This window comes from Grus americana, chromosome 5, assembly GCF_028858705.1.
Source record: "Grus americana isolate bGruAme1 chromosome 5, bGruAme1.mat, whole genome shotgun sequence".
Classification (NCBI taxonomy): domain Eukaryota; kingdom Metazoa; phylum Chordata; class Aves; order Gruiformes; family Gruidae; genus Grus; species Grus americana.
The window spans coordinates 57,434,600-57,454,088 of NC_072856.1; the positions used below are offsets into that span (position 1 = coordinate 57,434,600).

Below are 19,489 nucleotides of genomic sequence, written 5' to 3' on the forward strand. Positions count from 1 at the left end.
TTGATGACTTGTCAAACTTTTACCTTAAAAAAAAAAAAAGAAAAATGAAAAAGATAACTGCATTAGTTGTATGTTAGATCTTAAATGATTGTGTATAGCTGAGGCTGAAGAACATGGGTGTATTAAAATTGGAATATTGCTTGTTAAGGTCTTGGTCCTCTTGCAGTGAAGCATGTTGAAGGGAGTCCTTTTAGCTAATAACATGAATTCAAGCACTGATATCTACAAACCTATTTTTTATGCTGATCAGTTGTCTTGTTGATCTAGATTGCTGTGTGCAGTACCACTAGAAACCTTGCATGGTAAGCTGGAAGAAGAACCCGAGTTTACATGTACTGGAATTGGGTTTGGAGGTTTTAGGGATACAGTTGTTCATGCTAAAAGAATATGTTTATTTAGTGTAAAGTTCTCTGAAAGTTTCAAGCATTGCTGGTTGCTTTACAATCCAGAATTTTGAAATTCTCAGTAGTGGTAGTCTGAAACTGTTGAGCAGCACCTGAAGTTGAAACTGTTACTTTTAAACTTACTAAGTAGCTTCATGTGCTCTGCCTAAGGTTTTGAGTAACAAATTTGTATTTTGATGACTTGAAAAAAGAATTGTGCACAGTCCACATACAAGGAAGCATAAACTGGTTAGTGAAATTGTATGTTAAGTGTATTTTGTGCAGTTGAGAGCAAGTTATTTTGGGTTGCTTTCCTGTTTTCATTAAGGTGGTTGGAAGAATCTCACTATCCATTTGTAGAAATTAGCTACTCAAAACCAGGCTAGATTCATTGTTTATAACCATTCAGCTTATTTTGATTAAGCATAAATTGACCCAGACATTTGCATCAATTCTTAGGAGCAAAGTTCTGATGTTAAGTTTAAATGGGCAAAGCTTGAATTCTAGTGATAACAGATCTCAGGCAAGGTTCTGGAATTCTGATCGTGGTCTGGTTAGTGAGAGGCAAGGCAGGGGTGGACTTGATGTTTGAAGTCCTCTGTGGCTCTGCAGTCTTTTAAAAAAAAAAAAAAAATAAAACTTTTTAGTAATTCAGCATCTGCAATGGCCACCACTGCTGCTCAGCAGCTAGGTGGCACTAGCAGAGTGAGCAGTTACACTGTCTCGTGTGATACAATTTTCTTTTGCTGCTTTTTTTAGTGCATTTGTCTTTGAGTCATGTGGCAGGAATCCGGATCCTTTAACTGGAACTGTTATAGCTATTCCTGGAAAGGCTTTTATACATTCTAAAACTATTGAAAACACTGTGAATAAACAAGCTGTGTCAGAACATTAAGACATGTTCAGCAATGCATAGATAAATGACCATAAATTATACCTGGTTGGGCAATTTATTGCCTTTTACAAATGATTTCATTCTATTGTAGGACTTATGCATTTTCTCTAGTACACTTTAAAAATGGAATAAAAAAGAGGAAAGAAATGTGGATTTCTCTTAGGCAATCATATCAGAATGTGGAAACATTAGTTGTGAATGATCTGCTAAGAAAGAAATCCAACCTAATACATTACCATGTTCCCATTGATACCTTTGACCTCGGACACCGGAAATCCCTTGAAGTGAAATAAAATATTTCATACAAGTCTAAATTGATTACAAATAATTCTGTAGTTAGCTGCAAAAAAGTCATAACTGCTTGGTAATAAAAGCTTTGGGAAGTAGCAGACATATTTCTACTTGGTGCATATGGCAAATTTCTCTCAAACAAAGCCACTAAAAAGGATATCCCCAAATCTGTCTCCCTCTCACCCTCCAGACAGAGACATGACTGAACTGGCTAAAGATAGCAGAATACAGACACTGGTAAAATGAAGAAATAAGAGGCGACAATGCTGTAGCTGGGGAATGGGCATGGTAATGGGTCCTAGTGGTAAAAACTTTACTCTCTGTGGCTTTATCTTTTGCTCTTCTTAGTACCTTTTCTGAAGGAGAGCCATTGTGAAGACTGCCATTCCTTTCTATCCACTTTCCAAAATGGATAGGAAACAAAGGAGAGGAAACAGCATTAGAGTTTGAAATCGGACACCCTTCTTAAAAGTGACAAAGCATTCCATTGTGGTCATCTAGATTTATGACTTAGGCCCCTTTATGAGGTGTACGCTTTTGTACTGGTTTGGTTCTCGTTACAGAGAAGCTTAAAGGGCAGTAAACTGATAATTGCTTTACCCAAAGTACTGTTCTGTGGGAGGGAAAATCTCTTGCTCTGTACCACACTGCAAAAGTTACTCTGTTTCCACATATGATATTCTTCATAACTGGAACAAAACTAATAATTATTTTTGCCAGAATCTTGGAGGGAAAGAGAACTTTTAATGACATTTTCCTACCTAACTGTGACCGAAGCATGGTAAGACACTGGCTGTGGGCTCTTTGATTGTAGATAAGTTCCTAGGACACCTTGCACCACTCCCCTTTTGTCTATTTATCCAAAAGCCGGTCTAGCTAGTTTCAGGAGTTCTTCAGCACAGAGGAATTCTTGTGGCCGTGTAGGGCCATGACACTAACGTTATTTCTGCCTCAGCGTGGCAGTACAAGGGGAATGGCAGAGCTTGATGGAACAGATCAGAAGTGGCAGTGACACAACTGATAGAGAATAATTTCCTTCTCTTCTAACTATTCTTAGGAGTGTGGTCATCAGCACAGGTGACTGATTGCTGGTCATCAGAGACCTCTAGGATGTGTCAAAGGAGTTGCCTGAGAGACAGTGATTCTGTTTAGGTTAGGTTTATGTATAGAGGGAGAAGAAAGGATGTGAGAACCCAAAGTTCAAAAGAGGCAAAAAAGGGAGATGACTGAACAAGGGGGAAATTCAATTCTGTTCATGTTTTTTTGACTTAAGGATTTCCTTTATTCCTAGCCTTAATACTGTTTCTGTGGCTAACTTTTAGAATTGGATCTATCTACAAGATAATAGGTTGTGGAGATTGACAGAGGTTTGGGGTGGGAATTGGTTCTGTCAAGGTACAGTTCTTTTTAGTTCAGCTGGGTAGATAAAAAGAGGTAGTTAGCTGTTATTTTGTGATATTGCACAGTGACAGAGTTGCTTGCTTTATTTTGAGGAGCTGAGTGGTTTCTTACCTGTGATTTCACTCGATCTTTTTTATGCATGGATAAGAGAGTGTGCTTTTATGGATCTCATTCTGTGAAGCTATTGGGTTGCACACCTTCCTGTTCCCTCTACTGTCCCCCATTCCCTCCCTGCACCCCCCTCAATACAAGTTAACGGACTTAGCCTTTAATCACAGTGTCCCAGTGCCTTGATCCAAAAGGTACACTTGATAGTTTTTCGCAGTTAGCTAGCCTGCAGTTGCTACTATAGGCATGGCCCATATAAACTCACTGCAGAAATGAAAATTCTGGTCTTGACATGTAAATTGACTTTCTGCAAAGGCAACTGTTTCAGAAGTTCCACCCAGATATTAACGTGTCTGTAATTGTTTTAAATAGTGGTATGTGTTAGAGTTCTGTTTTCGATTAATGTTCCAGGCTAAGAAAACTTGGACGAAGCTGGTGGAGATGCTCTACTGGGTGGGAGCCAAAAGTCTAACCACCAGCAAGAGCTACCTGCAACAGTGTAATTAAGATCAACAGCCCAGGTTCTAGTCTGGTCTCCTTTTGCAGAAAGTTAATTTTGAAGTAAGACCAAAATCTTTTTTCTAATACATTTGAATATATAAGTCTTTAAATTCTTCTTTGAGCGATTGTCCATATGGATTCCACAGCCTTGTGAGCAAGATGATGCTTTTGACCAAATGATCTGTCATAGCTGTGCCCATGGCGTACGTGCCCTCATGCCTTTAATCCAAGTGTACGAAGGGCCCAGCAGCTTCTTACTGCCTGTGGCACTGACATACAACCTGAGCACTGTTTGCTGTCTCTTCCTGTTGAAGGATCTACTTCTGCTTGGTTGGGTAGCTTGTGGTTGCCTGTGGAACCCTGTGCTTATACACAATCTTGTTCTGCATTGTAAGCTTGAGTTGCCCACTTCCCATACTTCCAGGAGAAATTAAAAGATTTTAAATCTGCCCCTTTATTAGCTAAACTTCATTGTCATTCTGTAGTCAATGGGGACTAAATGTCTTTATGTTCGAGTATACTGCTGGGCCGATACTCCTCACTTTAGAAACAAAGCTTGAAAATTAAAGTCAGCTTATTTCAGAATGGACATTCATAATGTTACATGCCTGCTCAGACACCCAACTGAGAAATGTAAGGTGTATGTTGAAGCTCCAGACTGCCCCATGTCTGACCATGTAGTTCAGCTGCGATTTGTTCCTCAAGCTTCTTGACTACACTGATCTAGAAGCTTCCTAACTACACTGGCCAGGGTGTTTTCCCTCTCACTCTATTTCAGCAGCCTGTTACAGATGACACTGTTGCAGCATTTCTTTCTCAAAGATCGCCTTACTACTAGAGGCAAAACACAAGCTATGACAATCAATGGGATCTTATGCCAAGTGTAAAAAATGCAGGCACTGCCCACAAAGGTATTTACCATCTCTCTTGTAGTAATTCCTTTTCTGTCTAGTCTCTGCCTTTTATAGGTGGTCAATTAAGACTTCAGAACAAGTGGGTTTACTCATTCTGATGATGTCATGGACACAGATCTTGGGCCTAGGAGGTTTTTTGCTTTGTTTTTTTTTGGGAGCTGGGGAAATGGCTCAGCCAACATTTAACAAGATGGTAGAGTTAGGAGTAAAGGAGATGTTTTGGGCACCAGCTTTGTCCCCTGAGGGCGTATGTTCTCTCATGTTCCGTCTTGTCAAAGCGTTCTTCTGTGTGTCCATTTTGGCATGACAGGTGCTCATGTCTGTGCCTTTTCCTTTTATAAAAATCATAGAGACATAATAAAAAGAATCCCATGTGAAGGGTAGTGCTATCAGTCTAGAACCTCACTGGAGAGTGTAGTCAGTCAGTTAATCCCAATCTATTGTTTGGATTTAGGTATTTAATACTTAATCAAAGAGGCTGTGTAAATGAAACACGGCACAATCTTCCTCTATTCCAATTGGATGATATAAATTAAATCTAATCAATAAGGTCATCTAAGTTGGTCTGTAATCTTGGAAAAAGAAAAGTTATCATAGAATGGTTTGGGTTGGAAGGGACCTCAAAGATCATCTAGTTCCAACCCCCCTGCCATGGGCAGGGACACCCTCCACCAGACCAGGTTGCCCAAAGCCCCATCCAACCTGGCCTTAATTACTTCCAGGGATGAGGCCTCCACAACCTCTCTGGGCAACCTGATCAAGTGCTTCACTACCCTCACAGTAAGGAATTTCTTCCTAATATCTAATCTAAATCTACCCTCTTTTAGTTATCAGGAAGGTTAAGATAATAAAGAGGCTAGTCTACAGGAATAGATACAGTTCTCTGTGTTCAGGATGTTTCTGCCCTTAAAGTTATGAAATGTTTAGGTATGCTGCTGGCGATGGTGCTGGTGCAAGAGGAGCTTTGTCAACACAAATATCTCACATCTGTCTTCTAGGAGTGTTGGTATCTGTGAATGAGAGGATTGTTGGATATGATACTCCCCAGTTTCCTTGGGTTTATCACATCTGTATTTTTAACCCTGGAGGAGACTGCAGTGTTCTTCAGTTAGCACTGTACATATTCAGTGTAGTCTGGAGATGCTGAGCTAACAGGAGTTTCCTAAGCATCCACTTAGAGAAAAGAACAAATGCAGCCACTAAATGCTTGAGTTTTAATGTTGTATCTGTGTCAAGTGCTTTAGTTCCTACATGATCACCTGAACTGTGCTACATCCGTAATACTGAGCAGAGTCAGATTGTTTGAGGGACAAGTGATAGCCCATAGAGCCATAGCAGACTTCTCCATCACATATGACTCCACTGGCAGTTCTAAGGAGATTTTCCTGGATCCAGTCTTCAGGACTTCTCAGGGAGGTTTTTAGCTGCTCTTGCCTTAATTCAGCCTCACAAGGCCTTCCATTGCTGTCCTCTCTCATCTGTCCACATGAAGGAGGCAGGTGAAATAGCAGCTTTCAGCCATGTGCATAGGAATGCGACAGTGCCAAAGAAGACCAGACCCTGCCTGCGAAGAAACAAATGCTTATGTGGTCAAATTGGAGGGGTTTAGCTTATTTTTCCTACAGCTTTTGGGAATTATTTTGAATGTTTAGAAGTTGCTGTTTAGCCAGTCTCAGATCAATTATTAAAAACGCATGTAAAAAAAATACATGTATGGACTACTTGGAAATATCTTGCCCCAACCTTGTTCTTCAGTATTTGTTTCCAGGAACTGAACTTACGGGTATTAAAACTGTCTAGGATAGCAACAGACTTCTTTCCTTCTTAATGTTAAAAGCAGTGATTCTGATAACTTGAATTATTTTGTTAAATTCAAGCCACTCATATCTGTATAATTGAGATGGGAGAGTACACCAGAAAACCTTTTGTTTAACTTACAGATATGATATGTACCTTGTCATACAGAACTATCTTGTACTGTATTACCAGGAAAAGTCATTCAGGAATTCACATAAACAGACTAGCTCCTCTTCTACAGCAAGGTTTTGGAACATGCAAAGTCTCATTACTTATCTGAGTGAATCTCCAACTGTATGAGGTGCATTTATTTACATCTATCTACCTCCACCATAAAGTGGAAATAGGCCATTTCTTTTTGATCTTTTTGAAGACAGCACTACGGGTTTGAGAAATAAAGATAGGTAAAAGGGTAGTGCACTTCCCCAGAATAGTGTCCACAAGCTGACTCTTCTCTGACGTTCATCTGATGTCATCTACCTGGATTTGTGCAAAACATTTGACACTTTCCTGCATGACATCCTTGTCTCTAAATTGGAGAGAGATGGATTTGACAGATGGACCACTTGGTGGATAAGGATTTGGCTGGATGGTTGCACTCAAAGAGTTGCAGTCAACAGCTCGATGTCCAAGTGGAAACCGGTGACGAGTAGTGTTCTTCAGGGGTTAGTATTGGGAGTGGCACTGTTTAACATCTTTGTCAGCAACATGGACAGTGGGATTGAGTGCACACCCTCAGCAAGTTTGCTGACAACACCAAGCTGTGTGGTGCGGTCGACACACTGCGGGGAGGGGATGCCATCCAGAGGGACTTTGGCAGACTTGAGAGGTGGGCCCCTGTGAACCTCATGAAGTTCAACAAAGCCAAGTGCAAGGTCCTGCATAGGAGTCGGGGCAATGCCAAGCACAACTACAGGCTGGGTGGAGAAGGGATTGAGAGCAGCCCTGAGCAGAAGGACTTGGGGACATTGGTTAATGAGAAGCTCAATGTGAGCTGGCAACACGTGCTTGCAGCCTAGAAAGCCAACCGTGTCCTGGGCTGCATCAAAAGAGGCATGACCAGCAGGTTGAGGGAGGTGACTCCACTCTTGTGAGACTCCTCCTGTAGGACTGTGTTCAGCTCTTGGGTCTCCAACATAAGAAGGACATGGAGCTGTTGGAACAAGTCCAGAGGAGAAGGCCACAAAGATGATCACCTCTCTGTAAAGACAGCCTGAGTGAGTTGGGATTGTTCAGCCTGGAGAAGAGAAGGCTCCGGGGAGACCTTTATAGTAGCCTCCCAGTACCTCAAAGGAGTCTACAAGAAATCTGGAGAGGGACTGTTTACAAGGGCATGTAGTGATAGGACAAGGGATAATGGCCTTAAGCTGAAGGAGGGTTGATTTAGATTAGATAGTAGGAAGAAATTCTTTACTGTGAGGGTGGTGAGGCACTGGAACAGGTTGCCCAGAGAAGCTGTGGATGCCTCATCCCTGGAAGTGTTCAAGGCCAGGTTGGATGGGGCTTTGGGCAACCTGGTCTGGTGGAGGGTGTCCCTGCCCATGGCAAGGGGGGTTGGAACTAGATGATCTTTAAGGTCCTTTCCAACCCAAACCATTCTATGATTGAGACAGGTGGCGGTTACAACACGACAGTTCTAGTGTTGTCTACAGGGACTCTTACTGTATTTGAAACACCTAACACATGCAAGCAATAGTTTACTGTGCTCCTTATGTAGACAATGGAGACTAATGGTGCCCATAAAGTAGTGGTGAAGATCACTATCAGCGATCGTAAGTAAATAGATAATTGCTTGTCAGTTGCCAAGAGTGTAATCCATATGAAGGGTAGCTTAAAGTAAGAATAATTGCAGTTTCGGTGGCTATAACAGATGTCTACATTGTCTGTGATTCCACAACTTGCCTGCCTTTCCTGCTTCTGCAGAGTTTTCTTCTGAACCCTTGTGGTGAAAATACTGAAGAGTGATTGAGGCTACTCTGTCCTTCATGCCTGGTGCAGGGATGGAGAGGAAGTGAAGATACATAGGCCATGTGGGTACTGGCACAACAAAAACAGAGTTTTCAAACATAAACCTCCTGATTACAATTAGTATGTCAGAAAAAAAGACCCCTCTATTTCCACATATTCAAAGGACTAGGCAGGTAGTATTAAATGTTTTATTCTGTATTTCAGAGGTCTTTCTGGAAAAGCTGAACTTTCCAAATGCCAAATTATACTGTTAATATTATTAATAAAGTTTTGAAAATATTAAACTGAGTACTACTGATGCATGTAATACTATTGAAGAAATGTGTGCATTATATAGGCAGTTACAGGAGAAGAGCTGTCTACTAATGTTTTTGTAGTAATGTGTTGTTTGGTGTTTTTTTTTTTATCTTTAAGAATGAAACCAAGAAAAATTAAAGAAGATGATGCTCCACGAACGATAGCTTGTCCTCACAAAGTAAGTGAAGTGCTCAGCTTCTGAGTAGGTAGTAATTTGTAGACCAGAATTTTGTATTGATGTTTTCTCTTGAGAATGAATAACTAAAATACCTTACTGTTAATAGACTACACTCAGCTAACTGTATTTTAGTTATCATTCTTTAGAAGCTTCCTTAAAAACCTTTCACTGAATAATATATTATTCCCATTCCTTGTCTTAAGGTTAGTGCATCCCTAATCTTCTGGTAACCATGATGCACAGTCCCTAACATGCTGGTTTTACTGTTGTGATTTCCTGCCACCCAAGAATACATACTTGAAAGAATGTTCTGAAAGCTGTTCAAAGTACGTTCCTAAGATCTATATATCCTCTGCTTGGAAACTATGACAAATTTGGAGTCTAGATCAGGAATCAGCAATTTATGGTGCAGATGCCAAAGTTGGCATTATTGGAAGACTTTGAATTACATTCCACACAGCTGGAAGGTGCATGTGTCTTGAGTAAATGTTGCCAGTCACCTAGATTGGTAGCATCAAGCTTTACTGCATTATCCAGCTTTTGTAGAGCTTCTCTTAGCTGACTTAGTCTGTAGTGAAAAAAGACAAATACAATCTTGCTGACTTCTGGTCTAGATAAGTGTGAGCCTAAGCAAATAATCAGGGCAGATAGCTAATAGAACACATTAGAGAGCACGAATAGACGGCTTTTTTCTGACAGCCATAGTCTAAGGAATTTGCTGGATTCCTCGTCGTGCTTATATTGATTTCCAGTTCTTCGCATTCTACAAGTGTCATGTTTTTATTATAGTATAGTATATGGAGATACAGGAACAGTTACTCCTTACAATTCTGAGGAATGCTGCCTTCATTTCTTTGATTTACTTTTTCATAGCCACAACTTCATCTGAACAGGGGAAAAAAAGAATATTCTATCCTTCCATTTTCTCTCTTCTAGTGTTTCTAGGCTTTGTGTGTTCATTACTTCAGTTTAAACAAGAAAAATACTGTAGAAGATGTAACTGATCCTCTAAGAGGCAAGCAGGGGCTTTGAAATCAGTGCAAAAAAAAAAAAGTTGATGGTATGTTTATTTTGGTGCTGCTTTGCCCCATCCAATTCTGTTACGTGAAGTGAATGGTGGCACAACACTCCTTAAATTTGCCAAAGAAATTCTAGTGCCTGAAGAGAGAACTCTTCCTGAAAGTGGCATTTCCCCCTTTTTTTAAGAAATAAGGCATATTTAAATGTGGTATTAGTTTTGAAAACAAAAGAAAAATTTCCAAAGAGGAAGCCTGCAGGGTTTAAGATTAGCAACTGAATGTTCCTTTAGGTTCCGTTGTCGAATTTTATGCCTCCTAACACAGTGATGTTGGTAGACTAGTTTTATGAAAGTTTAAACAGCATCACTTGGAGTACAGGTAGAATTTACAGTTGTTAATAGAATTTTATAAGGGATTTTGAACCTTGAGGAAGACATTTATAAAACATATGATAGAAGTCCATTGATTGTCTCAAAAAGGTGAAAAAAGGTATAGAAAGATTAGGTAAAGAGAGCCCCAGGTCACTGCTGACTTAAGTGTGCTCTGGAATCAAAAGTAGTATTCCTGTGTCGATGCAGCATGGACCCCAGATTAAGACTTCTGATGCTTCACTTGAGTTAACGTGAGTATCTTTTGCTTTTAGGTTGAGTTGGCACTAACTCAGAGATTCTCCTACCTAATTCAGTTGCCCAATATCACTTTGTAGGTTTAAACTGTAGAAGCAGTGTCAACCTCTTTATATCTCAAGGTAGTAGCGATCAATCTGCTGCTGCCAGTTTGGACGAGGTAGTTTCTGTAAGCTGTTACGTGCTGGAAACCCTTTTGCTCCATTTCTTCTCAGGATTGAGAAGGACGGAGAAGGAAGAGGTCAGAATGTTGAGAAGTGGAATGGTGCACGTACAACTTGGTACTAGAGAATAATCTGTGGTCTATTAGAGACTATATTGTACATTGTAGTACTCAGAATATAGCACATTGAAGGATATACTGTAGGTATCCATGAACTATCATTCTGTTGTCTGGTTTTTTTCCCCTGAAAGTGTAAGTGCTTTTGTTTAGTTTATTCATTTGCTTCTGTTAGAGCTGCATCTTCTCCATGAGACTGTCCTATTACTCATTTGCTGCAAATAGTTCATAATACTAAGCGAGGTGAGGGTTTGGGTGGTTTTTTTTTGTTTGGGACTGGGTTGTTGTGGGATTTTTTGAGCTTTTCAAATGATTCATTTTCTTGGTATTGCTTTTTTAAAATAAATGTAAAGGGTCTACTTTTCAGGGCCAACTTTTACGAAAGTATTCAGGGTATGAAAATATTTTAAATGCTTGTATCGTAGCAGATAAAACCTTCTTAATCAGAACTAGCTTATCTACTAATAGAGTTTCACTGTTCTTTTTTAAGGGCTGCACAAAGATGTTCAGGGACAACTCTGCCATGAGGAAGCATCTGCACACCCATGGCCCTCGAGTACATGTATGTGCAGAATGTGGCAAGGCCTTTGTGGAGAGCTCAAAACTAAAGCGACATCAGCTAGTTCATACCGGAGAGAAACCCTTTCAGGTATTGTTAATCTCCAGACTAAGTACCACAATTTATTTGGTAAACATGTGTAGACTGTAGCTGTAACCTTGCTTCCATATGTGTTCAGGGATACTATGTTTTTTCTAAAATCAGCTGAGGCACTGAATGATCACCTTAAAAACTGGAAATCTCCTTAAGATACTTAGGCTATCATTGAACTATTCCCATGGGCTTTTGTTAGAAATTAGCAAATTGTATGTACCTGGCGAGATACCTCCCAAAATATGATGTAAAGTTACCCACTTCAAAAAATGAAGTCTGCAATTGCTACTGAATGAGGAAAATGTCTTTCTCCTCATCATCTTCTCAACTTGGCACTTGTGGACAACCGAGACTTGGGCTGTTTGCTCAGTTGACTCATGATCCTAGTTTTCAGTAGCGGGTGTTAATCAGTTTTCAGCAAAATTATAGTAATCACTGAATCTGTTCATATCAAGTCACGTGAGCTTTTGCCACCAGAGGTCCCCTGCCTACTTCCTATGATACTCCTTACAGATCTTTACAGGTATTCGTGGTGTTGAGCACATCTGTGTTCTCCAGTACACGTTTAAGATATGTATTTTTTGTTGAATTTTTTTTTAAATTAATTATTTCAGAAACTTGATTTGCAGTCCTCAGGCATCCACTCAGCTGTGTATGCTGGATCTGCTGTGTGGTAAATGTAAGTATTTACCACCAAACATGCTGCCCTTTGTATTCCAAGCCCATCTTAAAAGTAAGGCTGGTAAAATAAGCAAATCTTTGCAAATTATCTCTGAAAGGGGGAAATTCTGATGTGAATCACTGTTTCTCTTTTCTAGTACAGCATAGCAAAATACTGTTTCAGATGCAGAGAAGGTGTTTTTAGTTTTTTGTCTTTGAAAATAGATATACTACTGCGGTAAAACAACCTGAAGTATTCCTTGTATTTTTTAATGCAGTTTACAAGTGATGCCCACAGCTTCACCTATAATAATCTTCAGTATCTAGCTTCACGTTTGTGCAGTCCAGTGATTTAAAGAAGAATATTGTTCTAATCAATGATTGAAATGAGTACTGTTTTGTTAGCTAATGGAGTATGTCTTTTCCTTCCAACAGTGTACGTTTGAAGGATGTGGAAAGCGTTTTTCACTGGACTTCAATTTACGCACACATGTGCGAATTCATACTGGCGACAGGCCCTATGTTTGCCCGTTTGACGGCTGCAATAAGAAATTTGCGCAATCAACTAACCTGAAATCTCACATCTTAACACACGCTAAGGCCAAAAACAACCAGTGAAAGTTGGAGGAGAAAGTTCTTGAACTCAAAGCATCTTACAGGAGTATGAATTGGAAATAAATATGCCTCCCCTTTGTATATTGTTTCTAGGAAAGAATTTTAAAAAAAGAACCCTACAAACCTAAAGGACGTGTTTTGATAAGTAGTAAATAAAAAGCAAAAAAAAAAAAACCTGCAAAAAAAACTTTAAGGTGACGTTGCTAAGATGCTCTACCTTGCTCTGTAATCCCGTTTCAAGAACACGGTGTTTTGTAAAGTGTGGCCCCAACTGGAGGGGTCAGTTCATGAACTTGCATCAAAAAAAGACAATTCTTTATACAACAGTGCTAAAATTGGACTTCTTTTCACATTCTTATAAATATGAAGCTCACCTGTTGCTTACAATTTTTTTAATTTTGTATTTTCCAAGTGTGCATATTGTACACTTTTTGGGGATATGCGTAGTAATGCTATGTGTGATTTTTCTGGAGGTTGATAACTTTGCTTGCGGTAGATTTTCTTTAAAAGAATGGGCAGTTACATGCATACTTCAAAAGTATTTTCCTGTAAAGAAAAAAGTTATATAGGTTTTGTTTGCTATCTTAATTTTGGTTGTATTCTTTGATGTTAACACATTTTGTATAATTGTATCGTATAGCTGTAATGAAATCATGTAGTATCAAATATTAGATGTGATTTAATAGTGTTAATCAATTTAAACCCATTTTAGTCACTTTTTTTGGAGAAATACTGCCAGATGCTGATGTTCAGTGTAATTTCTTTGCCTGTTCAGTTACGGAAAGTGGTGCTCAGTTGTAGAATGTATTGTACAGGCACTGACCTTTTATTAACACCTGATAATATGTACATCCCGTGTAATAGAAAGGGCAACAATAAAACAGTGGTCCTAAAGAAAGAATATGGCAGAAAATGATCTGTAAGCACAGTCTATTTTCTTCTGTTGTCCAGAGCAGTCCTAGTTCCTCTTGACCTCCCAGAAATTGGAAGCTAAATAAACTCAAGTTTCCTTTACTTTGCATTCAATTACAATGATTTGTGATGAAATTACATCATGCCACATCAGGTGGTATACCTAAACAGAATTGGTGACAGTAATTCTGTTTTTGAGTGACCTAGACTTCCATTAACTGGAACTGTGGATTTGGAGACTTGGCAGTGTAGTGAGAAGTTTTCACTGTGCCTGGACAGCAAGGAGGTAACCAACAGTATAGTAAATAGCTAAATGGGCACCATTGTTTAGTCAAGATAAGGAGTCTTGGAGGCATAAATGCAATAACAATTGAAAGTGGGGAAACGGTAGGGTTTGAGTGGTCGTACCAGAAAAAAAAGAAAATTGTCTTTTGGCTACCTTTTTTGACTGAGTTATAATGACGAAAATTCTTGGAACCTCGTTGGACACCTTTTACTTCAAAACAGGAACTCAGAGTTCTCAGAGAACTTGATGGAGTTTTGATGGTCTAACTAAAAGTAGATACTACTCATTTGTTCAAAGTGAGAAATTTGCAGATACTATCATAAAATGTGACAGATTAATAAACATAAGAATATGCACAGAAATGCATAAGTATTATTTTTTAGAGGGATGTGACATTTTATTATAGTAAACACTGTTGTTAATCTTCTGAATTCTGTTCTTACAAAGTTTGCAAAATTTTTCATGGCTAATACTGTAAAACTTACTTTGAGTCTAGTTTTGGTGGTAGTGGAAAAAACATGGGTAATAACGAAACTACATGTAAGGCCAAGGGAATTTTCATCCGTACATAAGTTAATCTGAACACTCAGCTCTAGTTATTAGGGGTAGAAGGAAAGATGGAACATTTAATTGTAAAGTATGCATTAGAATTTTGGCAGTATTTTTTTTTTTTTATATAAGCAGTTCTTGAACAGGACAATATACTGAAACTTGTATAGTTATAGTTAAATTAAATTCTGTATACAGTTAAATTAGTGTCTATTCTTTTTGAAGGAAATAAAATCAGTTCAGTCTAGTTCTAATTGACCTTACATTTTTTCTTGAACAGTATATATGATGGTGTTAGGCTTGTGCAGAAGTTTGTTTTCCTGTGTCATAAAGTGGTACCCGTTTTATTGAATTGCAAGGTAAAGAGATTCTTTGGTGGTGTCAGTACTTCATCCTTGAACATACGTTTGAGATTAAATTATTTATGTTAAATATTGATTTGAGGATTAACTGGGAATTGAAACTTGTATTGCCCCTAGTTATATTGCATCTGATTAAGGAGAGAGATCTGAAAACTTTTCATCTAGGCCTCAAATCAGTAGCATTCAATACACTCCTGAGTGTAAGTAGCAACACTTGGTAGCATGAAAGATCTTGCTTTGTAACTACATAATTACATATTGGGTATGAATAAATACTTGCATTGAGCAGCTTCTCTAAGTTATTTAAGCTTTTAAAGTATAATTGGCACATCGTGTTCTTAAAACATCATGCTTAGTTGATTCCAGAGTTTTTCTTACGAATTTTCAGTGAAGAAATTACAGACTGAGAATAGCAACAGAGCTGACTTTGAAACCACCATTGCCAGCCTGCTCTCGACAAGTTCCTGCGTTATGCACCAATTTGTGAGCAAGTTCAGGTAAGGGGAGGAGAGTCTGAGGGATGGGGGAGATAGACCTAGTGGCTTTAAAGTTGGCAAAAAATGTAAGTGCTTACTCATCATGCCAGTTCTACTGCTCATTTGATCTTACGTTTCATATTACCTTGTCTGGTTCTCCTGCTGTCGAAATGGAAGGAGACAAATTCTGTAGCTGTGTGTCTTTCAGACTCAGACCATTTTTAAAAGGTAGAATTGACTATAGACTTTTCTAGCTGTGTCTGTGGTCTGCCAGTAGCAGTAGGTTTAAATACCAGAGAAACTGAACTTAAATGCCTATGACTTCTGGAGATTGTTTTTCTTGAAAAGATGGTAGGAGGAGCCCAGATACAGATTTGAAATGCTAAGTGACTAAATTCTTAGTGAAATGGAGCTGAGAATTCCTTCCTCTCTGCCAGGGCCTCAGCTGAACTTGCACTTGATTTTAGTTATCCCCTTTTTGAAGAGGTTCACTGTTGAATTGAGGTGGTGCAATCTGACATTTCCCCCCCCCCCCCATTCCTGCAGCGGTCACAAATTGCCAATCAAGAAAGCCAAATACTAAACACATTGTAACATCATAGCTTGCCAGCAGTAACAGAGTTTTGAAGGCAGAGGAGATCCTTTCCCTCTGCTAATTCCACAGTAAGTAAAAAGCCAAAGAAGCAATAGTTAACAGAAATGACAGAATTACTGAGGCTTCAGAATGTTTGCAGAGAGCTAATCCCTTCAAAGTGCTACGTGAAGAGGAATGGCAGGGGCAATAAAAGGTGTTTCCACTTGATAATGTGGTTCCTTACTGCTTTGAAGAAATGGTGAAAAATCTGTTTTTGTCAGGGCTGCTAGATGAATCAGCGTAGGAAGTCTAATGAGTCAAATGGTAGCTGTTACTGGCATTAGTTGATCCTGTTGTTCTGTAATGATGACACTGGAGCTTTTTACCTGTACAGCACCTTTCTTAAGTCTCTGTTACAGTGGCTTGAGAAGGTGAGAGAAGTAAATAATGTTTGTGTCAGCATTAAGCTTTGACTTCTTAGTGACTACACTGATGTTCCTGTATTGCTCAAAGCTGTGGAGAAATCAGAAGTCCTTCAGAAACTTCAGAATTTGCAGTGGATGTCAAAACTGCATGTTGGGTGTAAATTTTGCAGGCAGGAATAAAAATCAAAGTTGCGCTTGGATCTAGTACAATTATTCATAGCTGTGTAAATGGCATAGTTAAAATGTAGCACTTTCTTTGGGAAGAGTGAAAAGGTTTATCAGCCTAATTTGGCAGTCCCAGGGCAAAAGAATGGGAGAGACTCGGTATTTGTTTTGAATGTATGAATTGACCTAGTTTCAAGTTGCAAAAAGCTAGTAGTGTGAAGACGGCTTTACGGCAATGCTTAAATGCCTGGATGGCTACCGGCTTCATTTTATAAGGTCATTTAATCAGTGGTCCCTTATTGGGTTTCATTCTCTGTCTAAATTAAACCAGCTTAGGCAAGTTTATGTATACTCACAATCACCCTCTATTATTGAGGCAGTTTTGCTTAGATTTTTTTTTTCGGTCCGTTTCTCTGGAAGTAGTCTGGAGAACATTGAATTTCCTTTTGGAAAAGGCACATCAAATTCGGTTCAAGTGTTAATGTGAATTTTTCAGGTTCTGACTTCCCCTAAAGTAGCAGAAAACCATTTTGCAGTAGGCAAGTGAATAAAATCACTTACAGCAACTGTTCTTCAGATGAACTCCAGATTCAGGTTTTTAAGTCTTCTGGGTTTTTGGGGGTTTTTTTGTTTTTTTTGTTTTTTTTCTAACAGAAAAAAGCTTTAAGACCAGGTGCTGGTTGTATACCAGTCCTTCTGTATTCAGGTGTGGACATAACATCCCTCTTGTGAGCTGCTGCTCTCACCAGGTTCCTGTGTAAATTGGAAACTTCTGGAGCAAACCTGGAGTTCTGTAGGAATGTTGGTCAGTTTTGGGAGGGAGGGAAAGGGACGGAGAGTCTGTGGGGTCCTTGCAGGACTTCTGGATGCTTCTCTTGCCACTGCTTTTATATTTTATAAGTGCTGGTGTAGGTGTAAGTGTGATTTCTGTCTAATCAGGCTAATAGGTAGCATCTATGCCAATGCTTTATTTCAGTCTGTACAGATACTCAAATAGTAGTTTGCCAGGAGCTGGCAGTGAGTTACCAGTTTGTACAGTGTGGCCAGCAGACAGAATAGCAAAGTGTCAGGGTGCCCCTATGAGGTCAAGAGCACGTAGGGTGTCCTGTGGTGTTCAGTTGGCCTTGACAGACTTGGAACGTGACCGTGTCAAAGAGCAAGTGTCACACACAATAGTGCAGGTGAGTAGGAAGCACAACTCTGGGCTGATTTCTGAGAGTCCCAAGCGTACCTGTGCATTCATAAAAAGCACCAGCAAGGCAATAAAAATAGAGACTGAAAATTGTTGAGTGTGATATGAATCATATATTTTTAGGGAATCCATAAATCCAATATTAATATCAAATATCTTTACAAAGAAATCGGGAAATCTAATGACATGTAGCGTTAATGAATGTGCTTTCAACTCTTAAGTGCCTATTTTGGTTAGCAGATAGACATACAAAATAGCAATGCTTCCCTCCTGCAGTGGCTTCCTAAGCAGTCTAAGCTCACCTGGGGCAGTTAGGGCCTCGCCATTTGACTTTCTTTCAGTGTGTTGCTGAACTCGGTTGAGATAAAGACAGTTTAATAGGACAGAAAGGGAAGAGAATAATAATAATAATAATAGAATATTCAAAACAAGTGATACACAGCACAGTTTCTCACCACCCACAATGGATGCTCAGCTAGTTCCTGAGCGCCACCTCCTGGCCAGCCCCACAGTTATGTACGGAGCATGACGTCATATGGTATGGAATATCCCTTTGGTCAGTTTGGGGCAGCTGTCCTGGCTGTGTCCCCTCCCAGCTTCTTGGGCACCCCCTGCCTTCTCCTTGGCAGGGCTGTACGAGAAGCTGAAAAGTCCTTGACTGCTTGGCAACAACTGAAAACATCAGTGTGTTATCAACATTATTCTCATCCTAAATCCAAAACACAGCACTGTACCAGCTGCTGGGAAGAAAATTAACTCTGTACCTGCCAAAACCAGGACAGGGATTTCATCTCTATTTTTTCCATAGTGTGAAATGCAAGTGTGCAGTCTCTGAGCTATGAACTGGCAGGGAAGGAGGTATCTGCCTGGAGGAAATGTAAGAGAGTTATTTTTACCTCCTTTAATTGCAGTTTAAAAGCTTGAACTTTATTGTTAGCCTGTTTGAAAATTACCTGTTGTAGATTCTTCCTTAAGTGAAAATACATCAGTGCACAAGGAAGGAGGTACGTGGCCTGGCTGATTGCAACACATGAGTATACCTGATCTAGGATAAATCTTAAGACAATTTGATCAGGTCCTAGAAGAAGAATACTCATTTTCTTTCATACCAACTTTAGTTTAACCAAGTCAAATTAGTCTAGCAGCAGTTCTTCTTATTTTGATATATTTAGCAAACAGTGCAGACCATGAGGTCAAGCTTCATTATGATTTTAGTGTTTTATCAATTGACGCATGGATAAATGTTGAAATGGTACAACTCTATTTTACTGTTAGTAAAAAACGCAGAGAGTTTCTTTCAGTAGGAAAAAGTAGTCATAAGAAAGTGTAAGTGATTGTCCTGGTTTCAGCTGAGGTAGTTAAATTTTCCTCCTAGCAGCTGGTATAGTGCTGTGTTTGGGATTTATGAGAGTAATGTTGCTAACACACTGATGGTTTTAGTTGTTGCCAAGCAGTTGAGGACTTTTCACCTTCTCATATTGCCCTTGCGATGAGTAGGTTGGGGGTGCACAAGGAGTTGGGAGGGGACACAGCCAGGACAGCTGACCCCAACTGACCAAAGGGATATTCCATACCATATGGCATCATGCTCCGTATAGAACTGGGGGGCTGGCCAGGAGATAGGGCAGCTTGGGACTAGCTGAGCATCAGTTCAGGGTGGAGAGCAATTGTGCTGTGCATCTGCTGTTCACTTATTGTCATCATCATCTTCCTTTTCTGTCCTATTAATCTGTCTTTATCTCAACCCATGAGTTTTACCTTTTTTTTGATTGTCTCCCCCATCCCACTGTCGGGGGGCAGTGAGTGAGTAGCTGTGTGGTTGTTTTAGCTGCCTGCCAGGTTAAACCACAACAGCAGTAATAGCGAATGATACCAAGAAACAATTTAACTGTGTTAGATGTCGAGTTTTACAGCCCTGAAGAATGTTTTATGGACAGTAGGACTTGTCTTTCTTCCAATTATA

The 19,489-nt window shown here is 39.5% G+C and overlaps 1 protein-coding gene across 1 annotated transcript in view; it reads left to right on the forward strand.

Moving 5' to 3' along the window:
* The window catches only part of YY1 (YY1 transcription factor), a 28,305-nt gene extending 13,323 nt beyond the window's left edge, over positions 1 to 14,982 (forward strand). Inside the window, exons 3-5 of the mRNA XM_054828590.1 lie at positions 8,673 to 8,733; positions 11,149 to 11,307; positions 12,406 to 14,982. Coding sequence (XP_054684565.1) covers positions 8,673 to 8,733; positions 11,149 to 11,307; positions 12,406 to 12,588 — 403 coding nt within the window. The 3' untranslated portion in view covers positions 12,589 to 14,982. The remainder of the gene's footprint in view (positions 1 to 8,672; positions 8,734 to 11,148; positions 11,308 to 12,405) is intronic.
* Positions 14,983 to 19,489: the final 4,507 nt, after the last annotated feature.